Raw genomic sequence first — 15,671 nt, forward strand, 5'->3', positions numbered from 1 at the left:
AGGAATGTACTCCTAAACAGAACGTACTTTTCACCGGCTGCACTGCCTAGACTGAATGAGGAAAACCTCTTATATGATGGTGAAGTCCTTCTATTTTACCATAGAAGACATAACAGTTTTGATTTTCAGGACACAGTGTACGACACAACTCAGTGATCCCTGCCTTGTACATATTGTAAATAGTTATTTAGAATTACTCTAGAATTAAGATTATATTTATTCTTTCCGTATATAGTTATTTAGGATTAAGATTTAGATTTAAGTAACACACCCCTATTTTTGGTTCTATGAAATATTTCTTTTTTGTAACTCGAGGTTAATTTTGATTTTGATTTTTGACGGAATTTGAAGTCACGGTCAAGAGCCGGCTACCGCATAATAACTTGAAGTTGTCGTACGAGGGAATTTTTTAAGTACTTTGTAAAATTTATAGATTCAATTAGATATTAGCAAAATCTCTGTAAATGAATTTGAATTTTGGAAAAAATAAACGGCTATATGAAACGCCATCAAACACACAAAATCGTGAACAGTGTTAAAAGTGTTTGTGTGACTTAAAAAAAACCAAGTGAAAATGCCTCCAAAAGCCAGTGGGTAAGCAGCAAAGAAGCAATAGTCGTTGAGTGGCAGATCGTAGACTCAAGACACGAACTTGATTTGGCGAAAAGTGATATTTGTAAGGAGCACAAAAGAAATATAAAAAGCCTACAGTGGTTTGAACATTTTTGTGGGCCACTGACCAGTGATTGTGGCGTTGAAATGGAAGGTCAGCCTGAGAAAAGGGATGTCGAAGAAGAAGAAGAAATTGAAGAAGCAGAGGATGCAGAGAAGCCAAAGAATAAGACGGTCAACGAGGTCATCCAAAAAATGGATGAGGCTAGTCGCAAGCGAAGAAAGAAGAAGTCTGATAGCGACATTTACGAGAGCCTAAAGATGGGATGCTTGGCGGATGAACTCAAGGCAACGATTGCACGCCTTGAGGAGAATGCTCGCAGAGATGGGGCTGTAATTTTGGCCCTACGAACGGAAATGACCGAAATGAAAATGGCAATGATGGCCAGTGCAAAGCAATGTTTTTGTAATGCTTCTGATGGTCGAGTGATTGTTGCCCAAGCTACAAAGGGCATGGATTCACATATTGTTTCAGCTAGCGCCCACACTACAAAGGGCATAGCTGCTGGCAATTCAGCTGAAGATGGCTTGCATATCTCAGTCGAGGATATGGATACGAATGATTTGTCGGCCGGGGTAACCGAAAACCCCGGCACTGCGTTGAACGATGGAGCCTTCTCCCTGGTAAAGGCCAAGCGAATTCCGAAAGAGAAGAAGAAGAATGAAGAGACGCTCCCGTTGAGAGATGTTGCGCAACCTGCAAAGACTGGTGCTATACCGAAGATGCCGGCAGTGAAGAAGAACGCTGTCCCCCCAGCTGTGAAGACCCCTGCTACGGGCCACCCGGCCACAGCGGATAGAGAAGACAATGGAACCATGCCTGCGTTTATGGTTTATGATGTAGGTGTAAGAGAGTTGTGTACGATTGTGTCAAGATCCCTGAACACGAAGAACTTCACCATCAGATTGGTAAGAAAGGGTTGCATAAGTTTGAGTGTAAGGGGTATAAATTCCTTTGAGAAGATTAAGAGTATGTTGAAGGAGAGGCGGTATAAATTCACCACCCATACGCCTAAGGATTTGTTGCCCTATTCCGTTGTTATTGAGGGGCTTTCTGGCGAGTTTTCTAAGGAAGAGGTTGAGGAGTGTTTGGGTGGCCTTGGGTTCCCGGTTGATGTTCGGGGTTTGGTTAACCTCTCGGGGAACTTGTGGGTTCTTAGGGTGGGCAGGTCCACCGATTTGGGTCTCCTCTATGGAGTGAACAGGATGTTGCATTGCAGGGTCACTTTCCGTAGGGACAGGGCCCGTGGTCCCGTCCAATGTTATAATTGCCAAAGGTATGGCCATGTGTCCGGCAACTGCGGTTTGCCATTTCGCTGCTGTAAATGCAGCCAGCCACATGAACGCGGGGCGTGTCCAGTTCCGCCCAAGGATTTAGAAGGGAAGGAGGTTACCGATCCAGAGACGGGTAGGGTGACGAGGTATGAGGTTGTGCCAGTGGGTTGCGTGAATTGTGGTGTTGAGGGCCATACTGCTGGCTCGAGGGAATGTCCCATTCGTGCAATAATGGTTGCCAGGATGGCAGAGAAGAGAGAGGAGATCAGAAATAGGGATATGTCTAGGTCGAATTGGGTGAGAGGACTTTCCTACGCGTCTGCTGCTCGGGCGAGCGCGAGCTCGGCACCATCTGGTGCCCCCACATCCGCCGGCGGTGCGGATATCTTTGCGGACTGTCAGCGAATATTGGGCGGCGACTTCGTTTCAATTTTCGCTAGGATGAGGGAATTTGCACCAGGGTATGCATGCCTTGTTAGGGAGCATGGTGAGTCGGGGGCCATTACGGCCTTCTTGCGCTTCCTCTGCGATGTGTAGTTCAGATGGGAGTGTTGAGGCAAGAGACATTTTTTGAAGATTTTTGGAGTTCAAATTTACCGCCTACACTGAAAGGGGAGATCCTTTTATATGATGGTGAGGTCCTTCTATTTTTCCATAGAAGGCATGACGGTTTTGACATTCAGGACACTGTGTACGACACAACTCAGGGATCCCTGCCTTGTACATATTGTATATAGTTATTTAGAATTACTCTAGAATTAAGATTATATTTATTCTTTCTGTATATAGTTATTTAGGTTTAAGATTTAGATTTAAGTATCACACCCCTATTTTTGGTACTATGAAATATTTCTTTTGGTTTTTGACTCGAGATTAATTTTGATTTTGATTTTGACGGAATTTGTAGTCATGGTCAAGAGCCGGCTACCGCATAATAACTTGAAGTTGTCGTACGAGGGAATTTTTTAAGTACTTTGTAAAATTTATAGATTCAATTAGATATTAGCAAAATCTCTGTAAATGAATTTGAATTTTGGAAAAAATAAACGGCTATATGAAACGCCATCAAACACACAAAATCGTGAACAGTGTTAAAAGTGTTTGTGTGACTTAAAAAAAAAACCAAGTGAAAATGCCTCCAAAAGCCAGTGGTAAAGCAGCAAAGAAGGCCGGCAAAGCCCAAAAGAACATCACTAAGGGTGACAAGACCAAGAGACGCACCAAGCGTAAGGAGAGTTATGCTATCTACATTTACAAAGTGTTGAAGCAAGTCCATCCCGATACTGGTATCTCCTCAAAGGCCATGAGCATCATGAACAGTTTCGTCAACGATATCTTTGAACGTACCGCCGCCGAAGCCTCCCGTTTGGCTCACTACAACAAGCGTTCCACCATCATCAGTCGGGAAATCCAAACTGCCGTCCGTCTATTATTGCCCGGTGAGTTGGCTAAGCACGCTGTCAGTGAAGGTACCAAAGCCGTTACTAAGTACACCAGCTCCAAGTAAATGGCATACTTATTTCGTCGTACAATATTTTCCCTACAACATCAAAGGCCCTTTTCAGGGCCACAAAATAAATTAAAAAAGAGACTTAATTCGTTATTCAACTAAAATTAATTTATATTTACAAATTTAAAGAAAAAATATATCTACCACTCACCCTCACATTGCCCTTATACTTTTTTAAAATAAAATATGTATACTACCCATACTCTAATATTGCCCTCCTTGCTTAGCACCATCTACATCTACAGTAGTATGATCAACACATATTGCTCTTATGCTCAAACACTCGGTATGCAACGTTGTATTGATGTTCGAGTATATGTGAGCGTGTGTTGATACGAAATTTTTTAGGGATGTATACTAGTATGTTAGCGTGAAATGGTGTAGAGATGTATATGTGGACTTATGCGTTTGAACGCGAGATCTATGGGTAGGTATGCTCGTAAAGAATGAAATAGGTATGCTAAGTGCGATTTTTGAAGGGAATATTGTACGCCACTCTCTTATTGGTTAGGTATGCTAAATGAGATTTTCTTTAACATTAAGTGATTTTCATAATTCTTAGTAATTGCTTTGGTTTATGACCCTAAGTGAAACAGTTAATCCAGTTGCGGAAAAAATCCCATTTAACATGTGATTACTTAAATTTCCTTAAAGGGTAATTTATTCCCATATTAGGTAACAATGGTATTAAAAGATTTCAACAGATGTTTTACAGCTACGAAAAGGGCTGTGATTAGCTTTTCCCTTAAAATTAACATAGTATTTATTAGGTAATTAAAAAATTGTTTGAGTCAAATTTGGTCTCTTTTTAACAATTTTTTGTAGCCCTGAAAAGGGCTGTTAGATATACTGCTTTCGAATATCGAAAATAATAATTTTGACATGATAAGTAATTTTGCATGGAAAAATTACTTCTTAGCGGCGGTCTTCTTGGCAGCTGGCTTCTTTGCTGCGGCAGCCTTTTTGGGCTTGGCAGCGGTGGTTTTTGCCTTGGGTGCCTTTGGTTTAGTGGCTGATGCTTTGGCGGCTGTTTTTGCGGGTTTAGCTTTAACTGTACCTGTCTTTTTGGCAGTTTTAGCCTTGGCCTTTTCGGTCTTCTTCTTCTCGGCGGTCTTTTTAGCAGCGGAAGGCTTCTTTGCAGCGGCTTTCTTTTCACCGGCTGTCTTTTTGGGTGCTGCTGCCTTCTTTTTCTTCTCACCGGCTGGGGCCTTCTTCTTCTTTTCAGCGCTCTTTGCTTTAGGTTCCTTCGAGGCAGATGGGGACAATTTGAATGAACCGGAGGCACCCTTACCTTTAGTTTGGATCAATTTTCCACTAGCAACAGCGCTCTTCAAGTACTTCTTGATGAATGGGGCCAATTTTACAGCATCAACTTTGTATGTGCTGGCCAAGTATTTCTTGATGGCAGGCAATGAGGAACCACCACGTTCTTTCAATGTTTTGATGGCAGCATCGACCATTTGTTGGGTTGGTGGATGGCTTGGGGCAGCAGAGGGTTTCTTTGCCTTGGCAGCGGCTTTCTTATGTGCCTTTTTCTCAACAGCGGCGACTGGAGATGCGGTGGCTTCAACAACGGCGGCGTCAGACATGATTTCACTTATATTTTTCTTTTTAAACACACTTTAACACTTTGTAAATATACACTCACTACTGGTGTACGCTGATTGGTTGAAAATATGGTTTCAACCTTTAGACTAGTGATGGCTGGGTACATCGAAATTATGAGAAGTACATAGTAGTCAACTACGAAATTTTGCGAAACGTTGTGTGGAAGCGAATAAAAATTTTTACAAAAGTTTTCACAGAATTATTCATTTTACGATGAGATAGTAACAATTTCTTTTTATTTTTTATACAATTCTTCTAGTAGAGATATCCAGCTAATCATTAAAGAAAATCCGAGTTAATTATCTTTAAGCGTTACCGAGTTATAAGGGTTTGAGTTGAAAGTTTATAAAAATGTTATGATAAAATTGTAACTAAATTATAAAAATTTTCAATTTTTATTGAAAATTGGTTTTTATAAAAATTTAGTATGGAATCTTGATATGTTTTCTTGAAAGAAGTGTAAAAAAAAGTGAAAATTTGGATGATTTTCATAGTGAAATAATCGATTTTATTATGTAGTCTATGACAGTTGAATTCACCATATTGGCGTATTTTCCATGAATAAAAGTTTTTCTGCAAATTAATTTGAAAGCTCTAATGTAAAAATGTTTTAGGAAAATTTTATCATAAAATATTATAGAAATGATAGATTTCTATTAAAATGTTACATAATTTGTAAAAAGTGTACGTTTGTTACGAAAAGTCTAAAATATTACGATGCTATGTTATACCAACGTCGTTGGCTATGCAAAATGTGCGATGAGCTCTATTGCATTTATTATAAAATATTTTTTTCTATATAAAGTGGACTTGAAACTAAATAAAAAATTTAAAAATGTAAATTCTAAACAATGTATTGTTGCAATCACAAATTTAAAAAAATATATATATTTTTTTTTGGAAATTAAACACAAATTGAAAAATGCCCTTGTCTAAGCAAGCAAATGTAGAACAGTTGCATACCGAACGAAATCTATTTCCCTTTAATAATTTAAAATATTAAAATACTATTTTATTCTTTTTAAAACAGTTTTTAGAATAGCAAAAAATATCATTTGTTTAAAAATAATAAAAAATAAAGAAAAAATGTATATTCAATGTATCTAAATTATCTATTTAAAGTTAAAATTCTCTCGAATGTATTGGCCTGCCTGTTTTTATCTTCATTCATTCTTGTTATGTAGCTACTACGAAAAATCAAATTTTGCAAAAAGAATAACAGCAAATACACTGTTGCTAATAGAAAATAAAAATTTTCAATTTAACATAAAAAGTAAATTAAATAATTTTTTTTAAAAAAAAGTTTTTGATTTCGCTCCATGTTTTGAAACCCAATATTACCAAAAGTAAAACGCATAGAAAAGAAATTTTTTTTTTTTAATATAAATAGTGTATTTTTCCATCCCCAAAAAAAAGACTATATTTATTTATTTTAATAAAAATAAAAAGGTGTAAGTTTTGAATAAATTTTTTTCTCTTTTTTTATAAAAATATTGTGGTCCTGAAAAGGACCGATTGTTTTTGTAAAAAAAAGTTGGCTTTTAAAATGTCAATAATTTAAGCACGTTCTCCACGAATACGTCTGGCCAATTGGATATCCTTGGGCATGATGGTGACACGCTTGGCATGGATGGCACACAAGTTGGTATCTTCGAAGAGACCGACCAAGTAGGCTTCGCTAGCTTCTTGCAAGGCCATGACAGCAGAGCTCTGGAAACGCAAGTCAGTCTTGAAATCTTGGGCAATTTCACGAACCAAACGTTGGAAAGGCAATTTGCGGATCAACAACTCAGTACTCTTCTGGTAGCGACGGATTTCACGCAAAGCAACGGTACCAGGGCGGAAACGATGTGGCTTCTTAACACCACCGGTGGCTGGTGCGCTCTTACGAGCAGCTTTGGTAGCCAATTGCTTACGAGGGGCTTTGCCACCAGTAGATTTACGGGCAGTTTGCTTAGTACGAGCCATTTTTCACTAGAGGTTTTTAGTTCACTTCACGATATGCACACAAACACTGTTAACACTGTAATAGTTGCCTTACGTATACTTGTCTTTTATTTTTCCATATAATTCATTATTACAATGTATGTAAATCACACTTAAATCTATTGTCTATATATATTTATATATATCCCTTATCCTCTAAGCACTTATGTCTATCTAGAGATGTATTATTCTATTTACTAGTATACTTTGGCAAAGGCCAGTCCGTTCAGTTTTTAATAAATATTTAGCAATAAGCCCTACTCATCATTTTCATATGCCTCGGAAAAATGGAATAAAAAAACCGAGATCTCCAACTCATCTTTCTCCCTTCTACCTACATACTACCTAAAACTAATATATGTCTACTATTTACAAATAACGCCAAACAAAACAGAAAAAACAAAACAAACAATCCATCGCATGTAAACAAACAGAAATATAAACTATTTACAAAATCATGAATGAAACAAAATAATAAAAATAATAAATAATAAAAATAATAAAGAAAATATGCTTTCCCCGCTATCTCACTGTGCAGTGTTGTAGACCATGTTATCAAGGCCACATTCGCCGTATCTTCGGTGATAAAAGAGTAATCTATCCTCCCGGTCAAATGCTAGACCCTTTTCAATCAATCCCAGCATACACATAGGCGTGAGATGACCTCTATTATCAAGGATATTCTGCAGCTCTTCCGCTGCCAACTCGCAATTTCTGACCAAGTCATTCACATGGCCCTGGCATTTCGACAGCTGGCCAACTGCAGAACCGAACATGAATACGTCAATGCGCGGCAATCCTCCCTCCCGGTAGATCTCCCTACATGAAGGTCTCTTATAGGAGCCGGTGATGTCCAGCCTTCCTTTAATCTCGAGGCAGTAAGCCAGCATCTTCCTCTCGAGGACTCTGATTCGCTCCATCTGATGGGAACTGATGGTATACCATGCCGGGAATCCGTACGTCATCGTGGGTCTTATCATCTGTCTATATAAGGCAGTCTTCACCTTTCTGCTCAGCCCTCCTCTCTTCGACAACAGACCTCTGAAGTTGGCCAAGGCAGCCCATCCCTTTCTAAGTACGTAGTCCACATGTTTTATGAAGGACATGTCCTCCTGAAACATGATACCCAAGTACTTAATCGTGCTGGTACTGCCTATGGTCTCTCCATTGATTGTTATCCTTGGAACATATGAACGGGCATTCCTATATACACTGCCCCTTTTCCCTTTGGAAATGATCGCCTGGCATTTTGGAACATTCAGTCGCAGCCTCCATTGCGTGAAATATTCTCCCAGTCTCTCCAGGTATCTCGTAAGATTCTTCTCGGCTGTCTTCGCCCTGGCATTTGTTGCAGCCACGATTATATCATCGGCATATATTATTACTGTCTCATCGCTCTCCGGCCTTGGCAAGTCTGCCAGATATAGGTTATATAAGACAGGGCCGAGCACCGAACCCTGTGGCACTCCTGCCTTAACGTCTCTGTCAGCAGATCTGGTTTCTCCAATTTCAACAGTGAAGCTTCTACTGCTCAGGTAGTCGCGTGTCAGCCTGGATAGACATGGATTAAATCCATGGGTACCTTCCATCTTCTGCAGTATTCCTTCTTGCCACACAGTGTCGAACGCCTTCTCAAAATCCAAGCTGACAGCTACTGTGGCCCTCTTCCTGTTGAGTCCTCTGCTTATCTTGTCCACCAGAGACATGAGTGCGTGACCGGTGGATAAACCTCTCCTAAATCCAAACTGCGCATGAGACAGTATTTCTTTATCCTCTATATGCTCGTTTATTCTCTCCAGAACGAATATTTCAAACATCTTACCCAGATTGGAAAGCAAGGATATTGGTCGATATCCTTCGGGACGAGTGGGATCTTTCCCCGGTTTCAATATCGGTATCACCCTGGACCTCTTCCATTTCTCAGGGAAATAACCCAGATTTAGACAGTGATTAAATAGCGTTGCAAGGTGCCTCCATGACCTCTCGCCAGCCCTTCTCAGGACATAGTTGGGAATCTCATCTTCTCCCGAGCTCTTCTTATTATTCAGGCGTCTAAGTACCGCTCCTATGTCCCCTGGTTTCACCAGTCTCATCGGCAAAGGGCTGGCTCCAGGTAGCATATTCCCGTTCGCAAGGTGGGAATCTCCAAATGTCGTCATTGGGCGGTAAATCTCCTCTCTTGTAACGCCATCATCGTCTCGTAATCCTGAATTTCCTTGTATCTTTGAAAATGTTTCCGCCAGTGTCTCGGCTTTCTCCATGTCAGCTAAAATCGTCCTTCCAGTATCGTCAACCAGTTGCCCTATCTCCTTCCTCCTTCGGGAGCCAGTGAAAGCATGTATTTTCCGATACATATTGTTGTCTGGTTTTATCCCGTTCAGTTGTCTTACAAAGAGGTCATCCTCGAATAATTTTATTCTCTCTCTTATTATAGTGTCTAAATTTCTGACCACTGCCCTTATGGTCATTGCCTCCTGTACATCTACCAGTCTATGCATCCTTCTCCTCAAGGTCTTCTTCTGCGAAATAAGATTCAAGATGTCACCGGGTAACTCTCGCATTAAACCATTCCTGGGCTTAAACTTCCGGATACTTTCCTCCATTGCAGATTTGAAGGCCACTGTTACACCCTCCACAGCGGCATCTATCTCCTCCGTGTTAACGTTGCGATCATCCGGCAACGCACATGTCGCCAGTTCAGCAGCAAGCCTGGCATTGAATGCCTGCGTTCTAATTGTGGTATAGTCATACATCTCTGTAGGTGTCCTCGTGGCCAGCGTCTCCATCTCAGCATCGAGCTGAACAGCCATATGATCTGACTCGAAATCCAGCGTCCGAAGACCGCCTTCGCTCCTTTCGATCTCTGTCCTCTCTATCCCGACTGTCGTCAAGAAGAAATCTATATATGAGCGGGATTGCGCGGCAATTCTTGTCGGTCCCGCCGTTCTTCTCTGTACTAGTATGGTTTCGCGCTCCAACCACCTCGCCAATGTCCTGCCACTGCCATTATCAGTATGATCTCCCCATTGCACATGTCTGGCATTCAGGTCTGCCCCTATGATCGCCTCGTCTGCACCTATAAGACCCTTCAAGGCCTCCAATTCTGCCATCCTCAGTGTATCCAGTGGCCTCAGGTATAGAGACGCTATAATAAATCCTCTTCCATTGACTGTACTCACCCTGACTACAGTATTTTCTATCCTGCCTAGGTCCGCCGATATCCTCTCACCTCTTATTCCCTCCCTCATAAAAATAGCGGTGCCACCACCGCCTCCGCCTGTCCTATTTCCTATAAAGGATCTATATCCTTTAAAACATATCCTATTCCTACTAGTCAATCTATAGTGCATATAGTGTCTCTTACATCTGGACACCAGCGAGTTCGCATTAATAAAGATGCACTTATAGGTCATTATCTGTCCATCACTAGAGTCGCTATAAGCCCTACCATGGCGCGTGTCCTCTCTTCATCGGTCTTCAATCTCCTGTAGTCAGCAAGATAACCGCCAACCTTGTTAAATATAGTGAGGAAGTCCCCGCCTAGAAGTCTCTCACATTCTCCATCGAAGAACCTCATGGTGTGTGTCACGGTTCCTGTAATATCCGTAGCAGTCGCTGGGGATGCACCACCGTCCGTCGACCTGTTCCTTACTGCGCCCGCATAGGAAACAGTACTATTATTCTTTGGTATAGCCTTCGTCGCACCCACTGATGAGGCGGTATTTCGCGATAATGGGATCTCAACAGTCGTAGGTGCCACACCAGCATGTGGCGCCATATTAACAACGACCTTTCGATTTCCGGTTCTTCCTTCCAATATCCTCCGGCGGACCGGGCACTGTTTCGAACTAGCCACGTGGCCCTCGTTCCCACAGTTCACACACTTTACTGGGTGCTCCACTGTCTTCACAACTTGGCCTGTCTCAGGATCTGTCTTCAGCACCTCTTTCTCCTGTTCCTTATTGGGAACTGCACATTTTCCTGGGCCATGGTCGCCTCCGCATTTAACGCAGCGGTATGGCATACTGCAATTGGTAGATGCATGCCCGAATCTCTGGCAATTTCTGCATTGCGTTATGCCTTTCTTCCTGTACCTACCTATCGAGACCCTACAGTTAAGGAGGTATCGTAGTTTCCTAAATGCGCCGATGTCAGATTCCCTATCCAGCTGCACTATCCACCTGTCATTAAATGCCTTAATAATGTTGACTACCTTCAGATTCAGTTTTCTCTCCTCAATGAACTCCCTGAGGTCATCCACGTCATACGTGTCTGAGAGTCCTCTCACTACAAGCGAATATGGCCTTAAAATCCTAGGCGTAAACGTAAAAAATGAGATCTTCTCCCTCTCAAGGTATTGTTTGACCATGGTATGGTCTTGAACCGTGCCTACCATCAAACCTATCATGTTTCTATTTACAATATTAAGTGTGAATATGCTGTGACCTAACAGCCCTGTAATCTCCTTCGTGAAGTTCTTAATATTAACATTGTATATTTTTATCATAGGTGGACTGGCCTTACCTTTATCCTCGTTACTCTTCGTATTCATATTATGATCCTTCGTGGACTTCTTTGCTGTCTGTTTCGGAATTGCTCCAGTACTTCTTCTAGACGGCACCTTGATGAAACCAGCTTCACCATCCATTTGCTGTTCGGCATTCACAGCCTCTTCATTGTCCCGCTGCACGGCAGTAGCAGCTTCTTCCTCCATCGGAGTTACTTGGCTATTCTCCGGTATATCAGTGCTACGGCTTCCCACTGACACATCACCATTAATTAAATTAGAATCAACATTCCAGTCATCCTTCTTAGTATTATTGGGCTGATATGAATCTGCTGTTGCCCACTCTCTCGGCAGTTGTAGATTAACACGGACTTCCTTGCCCGCTAGGTCTTTCATGAGGCTGTTTAACTTTGCTTCCAGATCATCTACTCGCTTTTCCGCGTGCAATCTTTTTGCATCTGCTTCCACAAACTTCTCCGTGGTCATCTTGAGATTCGTATTAAGAACCTCGATTTGCTTATTTTGTTCTCTTATTTTTGCTTCATATCTTATGTTATTATAATGATAATCCTTTTCAGTGGATTTTCTCTTCTCAGATTTGCGTGCTATTTCGTTGCCAGCAATAATATTTGAGTCATTAGCCACTACTTCGCTTAATTTCTCCATCTTCGTGTTTTGACCGCCTCCTATGCGATTTTCAAAATCGATAGGGACGTCATCTGATAGTTTTTGTAAAAATTCTAGCACTGATGCCTACTCTTGCTTCTCAAGTTTTAAAGGCACCAAAATGCAAATTATTGTCCTTTGCGCAGCACTGGTGCCTACTATTTCTTCTCACTTACGGCACTTAAGAAATTCCAATTTCGTTTCAGTTTGAGATTCTGTGTTTAGTGTTCATTGTGATAACATCAATAGCGGAGGAAACAAGTTTGATAATAAATTTTAATCTCTTGGTGAAAGTGACCTTTGAGTTTTGTTAAGTGCAACCAGTGAGAAGAAATAGTAGTCGTCAGTGCTGCGCAGAAAGTTTGATTTGCCAGTTTGATCACTCGAAATTTTGAGAATCAAGAGAAGGCGCCAGTGCTGGAACTTCCTTCGAATAAGTTGGATGACGTACCTCAAAACTATGGGGATCGCATAGGAGGCAGGGGAACTGATCTAATTGAGAATTTGCGCACTGTAGTTGCAAATGCTTCAAATATTGTCGTCAGAGACAATTTTCTGATCCCGACTGAAAAGAATATCAGCATGAGGCCTATGCTATTGACTATGGCAAATAATAAAGGCCCATTGAATGGTGTTGCTGGTGATAAAGCCAGCAATTTTGGTGATTGCACAACGGCACATATTAACATTGATGGAAGAAAAATATTGAGCGCTACCTCTCGATCATTGAGTGCAACCTCCAGCCAGTCATTCAATGATGGCAAGGCGATGACTGCCTTTACAACTAATGTCGATGATGCTACAAAATCCGATGGAGCCGGTTTCACATCTGATGATATCCCGATTGTCTTGAGCCATAGATATAGAAAGCGCAAGATGAAAAAAGCCCAACGGGATGGTGATTCACCCACTGAAGGCAAGAAGCTGTATCAAATCCTTAAAGAGCTGCAAGATACAATAAAATTACTCCGTGAGGAGAATAAAGCACTTACAGAAGATACAATAAAATTACTCCGTGAGGAGAATAAAGCACTTAGAGCTGAGCTGGCTGGAATGAAGAAAAGCCAGGAAGATGAGGCGAATCTGCAGAAAACTACTGCACCGATTTTGGACTGGGCTTCTGAAGCTAGAAGAGAATGTACAATCCAGCCTGAAGAAGTCGCACCGCCGGCGACGAAGAAATTGGATATAGGAAAAGGGGCGGTTCTTAAGACGACCCGGAAACCTGAAGCTAAGGTTCATATTGGCTCCGATGTTAGCCATGATGTAATGATGACAGAAGAAGTCACACAGCCGGTGACAGGAGCTATTGCTAAAGTGAAGACAACTCCCAGAAAAGAGACTAAAACAACTGATGCTACTAAGAGTCCATCAACCTCCACGGGCGGTGGAAAGAAGTTGACGACTGGAGGAGATTCTGTATCTACAGGTAAGGCCAGCCCTCCGTTATTTACCGTTTATAATGCGAATGTGAAGACATTGACATCGAAAGTAAGACAGGCTATAGGTAGTGAGCTATTTACTGTTAAGGTGATAAACAAGAATAGACTAGATCTTCGTGTGTATAAGCGTGAGGATTATGATAAGGTCAAGGTTATGCTAGGAAATGAGGGCATGAATTACTTTACTTTCACACCCAGTGATGTGAAGCCGTACACCATGATGGTTAAGGGTTTGTCGGACACCTACGATGTTGATGACCTTCGGTCGTACATTGGCGAGACTGTTCCTGATATGAGGCTGGGGCATATTATAAAACTGGGAGGTGATCGGTGGGTTGTGCAGGTGGAGGGTGGAGTCGATGCGAGGCCATTCCGAAGGATGCAATACATTCTTAACTGTAAGGTTAAGATAGAGAGGAGGAAAAGGAAGGGACTGGTGCAATGTAGGAACTGCCAGAGGTTCGGGCACGTCTCAAGTAATTGCAAGATGCCATACAGATGTGTCAAGTGGGCGGAATCGCATGGCCCAGGAAATTGTACCCTTGGGGGTAAAGACGAGGATATCGCTGGGGCAGAGGGAGGGGATGACCTCAGATTGGATCCCACAACCGGAAACGTGGTCAGAACGACGGTAAGACACCAGGTGGTACACTGCGCGAACTGCAACGCCGATGGGCACGTTGCTAGCTCAAAGGAATGTCCTAAGAGATTGGAGCTACAGCGGAGAATGAATGAGAGAAAATCGATTAATAAAGCCGCCAGGAATGTGGCGCCTATAAACACCCGAAATACAGCGGCGCCTGTGGCGTATAGATCGAATGAAGTGTCGTACTCAGCGGCACTTAGGACCTCTTCAACACGGCCGGTGGCTCCCCCCCTCGGTCTGGAGACTTCGCAGAATTCGCAGGGAATACCATGGCGATGTTTGACGCGGACTGCAAACGATTGATTGGCAAAGACTTTGTCTCGTGTATGCGCAGGATCGGAGATTATGCGGAGACATACAGAGGACTTAAGACAGATGACAAGAGATCGCGGGCGATATTCGCGCTAATGGTAGGCCTTAGACTTCATGATTAGACTCAGATGCATTTTCATCAACGCGAATTCGGTGGTTTCTAGACACCGTAGACACTACATGGATTTATTTGTGAAGGAGCATAAGCCCGATGTACTGCTCATTGCAGAACATAGGCTTACAGGGAGACATACTTTTGCCTTAGAGGGGTATACGATTTTTCGACAGAACAGGAGAAGCGGGCAAGGTGGGGGCACTGCGATTTGCTTGGCTGAACGGATCAGAGGTGAGCGGATGACTGCGGATTTTGGATGCATTGAGGGTACGGTGGTGAGAGTTGGTTGCCATGGAGGTGGACATGTAGTGTTGATGGCCTTGTACTGTCCGCCGAGTCTCACTTTTGGACCAAATGATTTGGATGCGATTGAGACTATGATAGGGTCGTATGGAGCTATCATAGGGTGCGATCTAAATGCGAAACACACACACTGGGGTGGTAACCTGGTGAATCCACGGGGCAGGTTGTTGTACAACTGGCTTAGTACGAGCCCTAATTTGCTGGTAAGACGCACGGACGGTGCAACAAGGATTTCTCGAACAACTAGCTCCTATATTGATTATTTTCTGACGTCTATGGAGCTTGCATCGACGCGAATGCTGTCGGATGGCCTTGAGACTCTAGACTTCGACTCAGATCATAGAGCAGTATTGCTTGAAGTGGATATAGCGCCAATGAACGAGGGTTCGGTAAGGGAAATCTTCGATTTTAGGAGCATGGATGTAAGGCGATTTAACACCAGATTAGCAACGGAGCTGACTGCGATCACATTGCCAGTGGATAGAAATGCTACCGTCCAGGAGATTGACATAGCGGTGGAAGGCATCACTGGCGCAATTAAGGAGGCGGTGCTGGACAGTATTAAAAAAATCAAGCCTAAGGCAGGACGAATGAGGGAGTTGCCACAGGAAATCCTTGGGCTAATTGGC

General features: G+C 42.3%; 2 protein-coding genes across 2 annotated transcripts; both read right to left on the bottom strand.

The window, feature by feature from the left end:
• Positions 1–4,365: 4,365 nt before the first annotated feature.
• LOC131995783 (histone H1-like) lies at positions 4,366–5,046 on the bottom strand. The gene has a single exon (XM_059364884.1). The coding sequence runs from the start codon at positions 5,044–5,046 to the stop codon at positions 4,366–4,368; it is 681 nt and encodes a 226-aa protein (XP_059220867.1).
• A 1,576-nt stretch (positions 5,047–6,622) lies between these two features.
• On the bottom strand, positions 6,623–7,033 carry LOC131995786 (histone H3). The gene has a single exon (XM_059364886.1). The coding sequence runs from the start codon at positions 7,031–7,033 to the stop codon at positions 6,623–6,625; it is 411 nt and encodes a 136-aa protein (XP_059220869.1).
• Between the last annotated feature and the right edge of the window lie 8,638 nt (positions 7,034–15,671).

This window comes from Stomoxys calcitrans, chromosome 3 (genome assembly GCF_963082655.1).
Source record: "Stomoxys calcitrans chromosome 3, idStoCalc2.1, whole genome shotgun sequence".
NCBI classification, from domain to species: domain Eukaryota; kingdom Metazoa; phylum Arthropoda; class Insecta; order Diptera; family Muscidae; genus Stomoxys; species Stomoxys calcitrans.